The sequence below is a fragment of the Diorhabda sublineata genome, chromosome 2 (genome assembly GCF_026230105.1).
Source record: "Diorhabda sublineata isolate icDioSubl1.1 chromosome 2, icDioSubl1.1, whole genome shotgun sequence".
Classification (NCBI taxonomy): Eukaryota; Metazoa; Arthropoda; class Insecta; order Coleoptera; family Chrysomelidae; genus Diorhabda; species Diorhabda sublineata.
The window spans coordinates 39,365,750-39,376,374 of record NC_079475.1 but is presented as its reverse complement, the minus strand read 5'-3'; the positions used below and the strand labels follow the sequence as shown (position 1 = coordinate 39,376,374).

The window sequence follows — 10,625 nt, the reverse complement described above, 5'->3', positions numbered from 1 at the left end:
AGAACTAACCTCTAAACAAAATAGAAATGTAGGTCATATAAGTCCTTCAACAATATTTATTTTTTTATTACAATTATATCATCAAATTAGAATCCCCTACACGATTTTTGAAAAATATAACCTATAGTATCTTGGGATCACCCTATATATTACAAGAACTACTTTAACTTCCGTTCATTGTAAGTCATTATTTGAAAAACCGCCATGGAACTGGAAGTTATTAAGTCTTTACTAAACCATTAAATCAACATAGTAATAATACATAAAGCAAATTAAATCTAAAAATTTCATATTTGTAAATAAAATAAAAATAATGATCAATAAACCCGGCCCCGTATTAGAAAACCATAGACAATGTGTGGTAGAATCACAGCTATTTTATGTTCTTAAACTACTTCTAAGGAGTTGCCAAGTTTACCCGTAAATAATAATTTTATTTAATAAATAATATAATATTTTGAAGCATACGTATTGGAATGCTACTTTCGTATCTATTTAGATATGCTAGATCCCAAACTTGGTTAAATTAATATCTGATTATTATCATAAATTCCGATAACAGCTAAAATCGATTTCCGTCATAGCTCTGCATATGCACAGATTTATTATTATACAATACACGATAACTTTATAACATTTGGTATGATTCGACAAAAAATCAGAAATAAAAATTTCAATGAAATCATCAATTTATTGAAGGAGGTTATTGTAAATTTCAACAATATAAAACGAAGCGGCAACTACGCTTTTATTATCTTTAAGATGTGAATATTTATATATGTTTGCACTTAATCACAGCAGAGTTCCAGTGTGAATTTTCTAGTTTTTCAAAACAAAAAAGAAATTTTATTTTAATGACACCACATAATGAAATTAACTTCACGTCATTACTGCTTCCTAGTAGGATTCTTACACTTGGTAAGTTATTTATAAACATAAAAACATTAACATAACCTATATCAGTATTTGATTAATAGAGATGTGAAATGTATGTTATTTGTTCAAGATATTGATCACTATTTTTAAATGAGTATCGTATTTTAGATGTTGATTGTATTACGTTTATATGAAAGGATTTGGGAATTGATTGTTTTGGAAGAACCTATTGTAATACGAGAGCAAATGTTTCTATTTCTTTCGTATATCGTCCAAATAGTTACTGTTTCGTTACTGATTTATGGAACTGCTAACGTAAGTAGAGATGTTGATAATTCCATCCAATATAACAGAGTCGAACTCAGGAGAATAAAATGTTAGCCAGAGTATTTTCTTTATTTTTTTTTTACAATAAAAATAGTACAACTACGAATTTTAAGCATATTACTATATGTAAATTTGAAAATTGATGGATTTCAGTTTGTAAATTTTAAAGTTTATAATATAAGATAATTTCAAAACAAGTTAAAAGAGAAAAATAAGTAGTAATTAAAAATATATATAAGAAAAATATTCAATATTTTGTTAGAGTTCTATTTCCTTTATATATGAATTAAGGCATAAATTGATTCTGGTAAAAAATTAGTTTAGATTTGATTTACATATTGTCTCGTCAAAACCAGATGGTCGTATGTAACATTTTTTATGAAAATCATATTTTTATACCTCAGACTAAAATCAGTTAGTATTATTAACTGGAAAAGGGCCTTATGTAAAATGAAATTCCAGTACCTCAAAACTGAAAGTCTGGATAAATTTTTGAAGTCAATAACACACGAAATTTTTTGAAAATAACAAAGGTAGCTTCACTTAAATCATTGACACTTTTTTCTGACTAATCGAAATCTCATGAAATTTTACACATGGTTTTTTGAAAGTAGGTACTTCATAAACGTCGTTTAGATTTGACAATAACAGCGCTATCTATGTGTCAGTCCCACGACTTATTAAGTTATGTTATATATGCCATTTATAGTTTTCTATTTTGAAGGAGAATCCAAAATTCAGTATACCATGGCTACTAATCACAACTCCTGCATTCATCATAGTAACATTATATGGACTAAATGTTATATTTACGGAAGAAGCAGGACAAGTTTTTTACAATTTTTTATCAATGGGTGCGTTTTATAATTAAAATATCAGTTTTGATGGTTAGTAATTGAAACGAAATTAATTTTTAGGTGCTATATGGATTATGTGGTATACAGTTTTAAAATATAATATTCAAAAAAGTCCTTTTTTTGAAAAAATTAAATACGTTAGATTAATTTCAAAATAATCGTTGATATAAGAATTTGAAATTAATCACCATGGAGAAGTACATTCTTCCTTCAAAAATATTTATTTACCAAAGAAACCAGAATTGTAGTTACCTTGTTTGTGATAAATAAAACGCAGAACTCTTCTTTTTCTTCTTCTTTTTTATTTGTATAATCCCAATCCAAATTTAGCTATAAAGTGCGTAGAAAAACGATTTCATTTAATGAAGTTTTTTTTAACAATCCCCAATCATTACACGGATCAAAGTCTTGAGTTCTACGTATAATTAGAATCAGAAACATTAATAAACCCAAATAATATAGGGCAATCTAGCACCATGATCCGTGAAACACTAAAATAAACACGTTATCTGTGAGTGCCCTGCACTCACACGGGCTGAAGGCTACGAACTATGAAGCTGTTGATACTTCAAATCAATACCCCAAACCCTGATAATACAAATTTTAAACGTAATTTTATTATTTCTGACGCCGTAGGGAATGCACCATATGTATGGTTCCAGTAAACTAAAATTATTTTTTAAAGCTTCACTAGAAAGGGTAGGTTTTGATAATACACTTTTGAGCTAACTTAGTATATGTCTTCTGACGATAAATCTGCTCTTCTTGAGTACATCCATGTGGGAGCTCCAGTATCTTCTCTTCTTCTTTAATAAAAAGATAATAAAGGCTTTGCCCTATTTTAGTAGATCTAGACGAATTTTCTGTGCTTGCGGGTTATCCCTAAAGTTTGGCGCAAGATTTTTAACATTTGACTGTTGCAACTGACTAATATAGTCCCATAAACGCATTCTAATGGATTTCAGAAATTATTGATATAGTAATACAAGCAGTTAGGTTAAATTCTGCCCAATTACAGTCGACACAACAGACAGGAGTAGGCATCATCATACATCTTTCACGTAGACAGAAATAATTATTCACTCTACTATTATTACATTTTTTACATTACAGTTTATCATGTTTTGTACTTTTTGACTATTTTTTCCTCTTTCGTATCTTGTTTTTTGCAGAAATGAAGCTTTCACCTATTCTCTAGCCTGTTTAAATTGGATACTAAATCTGAGTTTAATCCGATGTGCAGATTTCCCTTAAAGTTTCTTTTCCTAGACTTCTGTACAGTTTACTGTATATTTCACTTCTTCTTCTGTTAAATCTACTCTTTTTGTAGAATCTAACCATCTTTTCTATGTTCCTTGGACAGCTGGTTGAGATGCTGTTTATGTTTGAACGAGATAATAGCCGGAATTAAAAAAAAAACTAACAACATTTTTTGATTCAAATGAACAGAAGTAAAATGTGTGTGTCGTTGTTGTCAACGCACCTCGTATATATGTATATTTCTTTCATGTTATGAATCTGTTCGCCGTATACATATACTGAATTTTGTTACCGTGGCAACAAGCTGTATTGTGGTTTTTATTCTTAGACCTTTTTTTGCTTGTCTAGTCTGCGAACTCTGGGCCGTAAGATAAATAGAAAAAGAAATGTAACACTTGCTTTTTGGCCTTGGTAGTGTGCGTGTGATTGTGCTACTATCTTATAATATATTTATATTTTATGTATTTTGGTTGATGTCAATTAGCAAGAGTGTGTAAATGTTTTAGTTTCAATGTACAATTTAGTTAAACAGTAAATAAGAAGAAAGTTTAGTGTTTTATTTGCCATTACAAATGAACAAAAAAATAACGTAATCAGGAATCTCCTGTACAGTCGTCCATCATCATGTTTGTTTTCAAATGACAGCTACTTGAACAGGCCTATTATATATAGAGGATAAAAAAGGTATTCTTCTTTCCTTTGCAACTTGGTCTCTGCCTATATGATTAAGCAGTTATCTAATATTCTGTATTGTTTTAATGTGGAAACGTTATGAAAAAAAGTGTGAGGGAGAAATGCTTTATTGCCAATAAATTGTTACAATTTGTAAACAAAAGCTTGCAAAAACTAAAAAACAAAACATAAAAATAACTAAATAAAGATAAACAAGATAAAATATCGAATTTGTTCCTTACCTCCAAATTATTTCCACATTCAACTATGCACAAATAATTGATATTTTAAATACACTACACTATTCACTAATTTATATTCACTGCTTGTAATTAGCGTTTTTACTCGTTCTTCTACTATTGGATTGAACTCTCCACTCTGCTCGTATTTATGTGACAGTATTTTTCTGGAAAATTCGATTTTTCAAAATTCAAAAAAAGAGTTTTATCGGCATTATAATGACAATAAATTGTATTTAATACTGTTATTTTTTTTCAGAAAAAACTTTATTTTTTAACGTATTACTGCAGCTGAAATCTGAGCAACAAACTCAATTTTATCGAAGCTATGGGTAAAAAAATATTTATTGTACGATTATGACAAATGTATTCAAACATTTTATTATTTTAGACTTATGTAAACAATATTCAACGAAAATTTTTCAGTCGTTTGAGAAAGAATATAGAAGAAACAATATTGTATCCTCTATCTATCAAATTGACGGTTTTAAAATCTCCGTTTAGATAAATTTGGAATAATATACTCCAAAATAGCCAGCAAATACCTAAAACACAATAATTATTCATGTTAAACCGAGAAATTATTTTTCAAAGTACAAGTCTAGATGTTTTCCGGATAAGTACTTTTATCGCAATGCATGGTACAATGTTTTGTTAACCGTATGTCATATGTCATCGACCGCCATCATTATACGTCAAAAGTCAACTTTGAGTAACTTCTTCATAATTCAGAGTAAAAGGTTTAGAATTGAATTTCAGTCCAGTAAAGTTAATTTACAACCATTTTATTTAGTATCATTTAAATCAAGATCAAGTGATATTTCAAATTATCTCGTCCAGAAATCAGTACAATAATTTCAATATTGAAATGATATCTATACGACGTTTATCTATGAACCGTAATCTAAGAAAACAGTTGTCCTAATTCAAAATGGTGGCCGTAGGGTAAATAATTGATTTTGTCGTATGAACCCGTGTTAACTTTTCTCTCAATAGATATTATTTAGCTCTTTCAGTAGAACTAATAAAGCTGATACTGGAGATTTTCTAAGTTCTGATTTAATTAGTTAGTTATTAAGGTTGCTCATTAAATTCAAAAGAGCTTTAGTGAGATTCCTGTTCATGTTCCACAAGTTGCCAATATATTTGCTTGTCAGACTATTTTTACCGTTTGTATACACTAGGCATAATACTGCATAGTCTACTTTAAGTAGACATTTTGCAACAAAAATGGGCATAATAACGGCTAAAAACCCAGAAATAACCTAATAAACTACACAGAAAATTACAGCAAAAGCATTTGTTTATCCTACGGCAGCCATCTTTAAAAGGGCATCAGCTGATTTTGACAAGTCGTTAAATTGCTCAATGTTGTAAAGAAGTTGGAGCCATCTAAAGGTGTAGGTAAAGTTTAACTTTTGGTTTCACATCCGGTATAAAATATTAGCAAATTCAAATCATATTGATGGCGCAAAATTGGAATGTCATTTTATTGCTTATCATGACCGACAGAATAAATTTGAGAGAAAAAATATAAAAAAAGGGATACAAATTTTAGAGATGTACAAAGGAAAAAAAGAAATTTTTATTTTTGAATAAAACCAGTTCAAGACAATCCATTATAAATTATCTGAAAGCAAGTTCCAACCAAGGCAACATTTCGTATTGCTTAGTAGACGCCTCTGAATAATTATTTTGTGTTTTAATAGAAACAGTAGTGATTAAACTTACCGATAATAATAAAATTTAATAGAAGTTGATTTATTAAATAAGTTTTCATATCTCTTAATCCTATTAGCACCATAAATGTCATGTACGTAAAAGGCAACAACATCACAATTAGCCAAGGTAACAAAAAACGAACTGCATTCTGGAAAATAATCGCATTTGAAATTGTAGCGTATATTGAACAAAACACAAAAACTATTTCGTTAAAATTTTTAAATGATTTTGTATTTACATTATTGGAAATCCCTTTTTGATAAAAATAAATTCTGTTTACTGGTTATCTACGTTGATCAAAGCCGCTCATAAGTAGAGACCACAGCTGATTAAAGCACAGGTCCGGCTTTAAATATATCATCTGTATAAAATCCCAGCTTTAAGCATTTTTTTAGTTACAACAGGATCAAATAAATTAATAATCATTATTTTTTATAACAATAGGTACATACTAACCTTAAAAACAGAAAAAAATAATAAAAATATAATTAAAAAATGTCCGGTATACAAAATAATTGCCTCTATATTTTCTCTGTTTTCTAACTTTTCGTCTTTTTCAAAATGAGGGGCATCAATTAAAGTATTGGTTAAACCAATGTACAGGAGTATCTGGAAAATAACAATTGTATTCAAACGTTACTAAGATAATTATTAATTTGAAACAAAAGGTAGATGTGAACTTACCGAATGTATAATTCCTATAAAACACACAACTAGTTTTGTAATATTTACTCTACTAAGTCTTCTTGTAATCATATTTCATATTTTCTATATATTTTGTCACATATCTGCATGGAGTATTTACGATTATAATAGAAAAAAACTTCATAACGATTAATGTTGAAATTTAATCAGCATTTTGCTTGTTTCTTTATCAGGTCTTATCGCCTGAAACGAAATGAAGTGTTTTGTTTAATATTCATTGTATATCGATTATATTTGCAGTTACACTAAAAAAAATCATCACTTGAACAAAGTTTTCTGATCAAAATTGTATTCCCAATTAATAAAATAGAATTTATAATCCAAGCTGTACGAGGGTAATCCAAAATTTTTTTTATACAACTCTATTGAATTAATATAGATGTACAACAAAAAGTTTTCGGTGGTTGTGAAAACAATTTTGCACGTCTGAACGTCCATGAAGTAAATCCACGATCTTGATATTGAACCATTCATATCAATTAAGGAAGACAAGATAAGCAATTAACAAACTATACACGTTGAAAGATGTAATCATGTCGAGGATCGTTATTTGCTATTTTTTTTATGTGTAATTGATTTTAATACTAATACACCTATTATAAAACTAAAATGGAATTCTCTAGTACAAATATTAGCCTTCAAATACATACTACCACATCTTGAACTTCTTTTTAAGTCAAAGATATTCGAGATGCAATTAATGTATTTCAATAAGGCTGAAAACTAAAAAATGTATTGTGTTCATTAGAATATAACTAAAATCAAAAACATTTATTCATGTCACTCATTCAATACATCCGAAAAATATGGTTTTATTACTTGTTTTCATTCTACACCATAAATTACAAACCGATTGAAAAATATCAAAAGTCCGTCACTGGCAGCACAATATTTAAACATTGAAATTAATAGCAAACTGTATAAACATGTAGGTAAATTATTTTATAGCTAAACAAATAACAGTACTACTTAACCCATTAAATCTTGATGAATACCCGTTAATGTACAAAAATAAATACACATACTCATCTAATTTCAACACTAACCACGTGTCTGTGAAAGTTCTATTACAATTTTATCTATGTCTATGACTGACTTACCTGTCTGTCTGGTAAACAAAATTCGTTCTGTGAATCAGAATACCAGTTTTTGCCTACCTCTTTGCGTCGAGAGAACCATTTAATTCACTAACGTGTAACATGTGGTGTTTAATGTCGTTTTTTATTTCTATGAATTATTACCACAGAACCGGACGTGCTCTTAGAACAGTCAACTCACGAATGATTTCAAGGATAGATTATTATTATATCAATCAAGAAGCTATGAATTTAGTATCTTTAAAATACGATTTGAATGTAATTTGTTCAAACATGATACTGAGAACTCTGATAACAATAGATAAAAATTTGTCGGTTATTGAAACAAGTAATTCTAATAATTTGTAAAACAAAACAAATTGAAAAAAATATGAAACGAAACAATCGATAATCGCTGGTTATTAATAGCTTAACATACCAAAGGAAAAGTGAATATCATTGGCGTATCGTATGATTTAAATTTTTTGATAAATGAATCAACAGACATAATTACGGATAGTAGTGTGAAATAATAAATAAAGAAATACAGATATACGGTGCGTTAAAAATATTTGAAGCAAAAAAACTATCGTTGTCTATGTTTGGTGGTGAGAGACGGTTACAAAGACATAACCGTAGAATGAAAATCACCGTCAGACAGACAATGGTTTATTTAAAAAAATTTATACGCATGTGAGAGCTACTTCAGAGGAAAAAGAGAATAGAAACCTACATTAAGTGGTAAAAATGAAGTAGGGATATTGGAAATATATATCACATCACGACAACGCCGTAGCATACTTTTGATCAAGTCCTCCACGAAATTTTGAGTCATAAAAACCTACTGCAGTTGTTGGTATCAAATCTCACCCTTATATAAACATTGTCCCACAAATGCTCAATACCTCTCGAAGGTACTGGTGTACTAATCTAACAGTACCAATTCTGTGTAAGCCCTTAAACATTATAAACCTTCTTCCAATGTGTTGAAGGTCTTACGTGGAACCTCAACATTCCAGTGCGCATATTCTTGTGCGAACTGGGCTCTTACCCGTTACATGTCTTCTTCGTAAAGCTTGTAATCTCAAAAATCTATTTTCTCTAGGTGTAGTTGCCTAAGGCCGACCCTGCACTGGCCTTCCATCATCAAGGTCTCTTCCACGAATAACAGGACGGTCTATATAACAAAATCTGTCTGGATTTAAAATCATGAAATGTTTCGAATCCAATAACTCATAAAAAATACCTAGTAGCAAAATTCAAAATACTATAGCTTATTTATATTGTAACCAGTTACACATATTTTTCTATTAGTGTCATTGTGGCAAACGAAAATTGTTTTTATTAATATTTTCCCTTCACAAAAAGCTCAGGACTGTAAATACCAGTTATAAGCGGTTATTCTAGTTGTAAATATACTGTTGTGATATAAAAGATTTATTTAAATAAACTTTATATAATCAACTTACCTGTATCTGAACATTAAACATCGCATTCAAATAATTTCAATTCGATTACAAGAAATATTAAATTCTGAGAAGACACTGTTAAACTTGAAATATTTCTCGTGTCAGCATACCTATTTCATTAGACAAAGTGCAAAATTATATTAGCGAAAAAAGCATTCGTTCGTGGTAGTGGCGTGGCGGGTAACAAATATTATTATAACCGACCTTCCACCATCCCCATCCAATACTCAGTCTCCAGAACGGCCGGCGCCTTTGCGTCCTATAACCAAACATCCCAGAATTTGATCGCCCAGCACACTTTCGTATTTTGTTTTTCACATATATTACAGGGTGGGATTTGGTATAGATAGATATAAATCTATTGGGAAAAAAGGGAAATTAAATCATTTCAATTAACTCTTTTTAATTGGTATTTATCTTAAAAAATTGTACAAATATATTATCATTATTTCTCGTAAAAATCTGTCTGTATATATATATATATATATATATATATACATTATTGATTAAATCATAATTTTAAGAATAATTATTCTACTCCAAGAATAAATTAAGGCCAATAATAGAATTTGGCGTCTAGTCTCTAGTTCAATTGTGCCAATCTGACATGGGCGTACCTAAAACCACATTTTTCTATATTTCTACCGATGAATTTTTATAAAAAAAACACATTACAAGATTCGTTTTTGTCTCTACTTTTTTATTATATTCATTTTATTAAGTTTCGCGTCTGTTTGCTTGGGTTCAAAATTTGAAATTGTAAAGCCGGTACTACACGATACGTTTGCGGCAAACATTCGCTTTCCAACGTATGCCTGAACATTGGAAGGAAGACTGGATGCAGTACTGCATGGTAAAACACGGGTAATTATCTAAAAATCATCCCCCACCCCCTATCGAATGTTATCGGTTGTTAGAGGGAGGTAATTACAATATATGGAAGGTGGAATTGTTTTTAACAATTTTATACAACTTCATAGTTTTGAATATAACTCATTTTAGCTGATCACTTATTATATGAATACTTTTTTAGGTTAGGGTAGGTTAGATTGGGTTAGGTTAGGTAAGGTTAACAGGGTACAGGCCGAATTTGTAGCACCTTCGTTGGTTGGATTTTCAGAGAGTCTTCGGTTACTTACGAAATATAATATCCATGTCACGTATTGCTTCTTCTTCTTTATTTCTTTTCACCTCGCTGGTTTATACGTACTTTTATTTGTAATAACATAAACTTGCTACAGAAAAAAGCAAAAACTGCATTTTTTTCCCGAGTTCTAAGTACCTATATTTGTAAAAAAATATTTTCAACTCATTGTTGTTTTGATGTTCCTTCTAGGAATATTTCCATTTTGAAAATAATGTTAGATCCTGGCTATAACATTCCTCTGATTTTCTTTGTCCGATTCAGTGAATCCTAAAGTG

General features: G+C 29.6%; 2 protein-coding genes across 7 annotated transcripts; one reads left to right on the top strand and one right to left on the bottom strand.

The window, feature by feature from the left end:
- The first annotated feature begins 592 nt into the window (after positions 1–592).
- LOC130452912 (uncharacterized) lies at positions 593–4,560 on the top strand. 2 transcript variants are annotated; one of them, XM_056792436.1, is made up of 4 exons: positions 593–918; positions 1,045–1,191; positions 1,928–2,057; positions 2,121–2,350. In XM_056792436.1, exons 1-4 carry the CDS (start codon positions 868–870, stop codon positions 2,216–2,218), a joined length of 426 nt encoding a protein of 141 aa, XP_056648414.1. In that variant the 5' UTR covers positions 593–867; the 3' UTR covers positions 2,219–2,350. The 2 variants fall into 2 exon arrangements, with proteins under 2 accessions (XP_056648414.1, XP_056648415.1); XM_056792437.1 differs by lacking the exons at positions 1,928–2,057; positions 2,121–2,350 and adding an exon at positions 4,491–4,560 and having other exon boundaries at positions 750–918.
- LOC130452911 (uncharacterized) lies at positions 4,561–9,373 on the bottom strand. 5 transcript variants are annotated; one of them, XM_056792435.1, is made up of 5 exons: positions 9,204–9,373; positions 6,638–6,841; positions 6,410–6,562; positions 5,963–6,101; positions 4,561–4,776 (listed from the first exon to the last, which is right to left on the bottom strand). In XM_056792435.1, exons 2-5 carry the CDS (start codon positions 6,707–6,709, stop codon positions 4,640–4,642), a joined length of 501 nt encoding a protein of 166 aa, XP_056648413.1. In that variant the 5' UTR covers positions 6,710–6,841; positions 9,204–9,373; the 3' UTR covers positions 4,561–4,639. The 5 variants fall into 5 exon arrangements, with proteins under 5 accessions (XP_056648413.1, XP_056648409.1, XP_056648410.1 ...); XM_056792431.1 differs by lacking the exon at positions 9,204–9,373 and adding an exon at positions 7,759–8,046; XM_056792432.1 differs by lacking the exon at positions 9,204–9,373 and adding an exon at positions 7,684–7,768.
- Between the last annotated feature and the right edge of the window lie 1,252 nt (positions 9,374–10,625).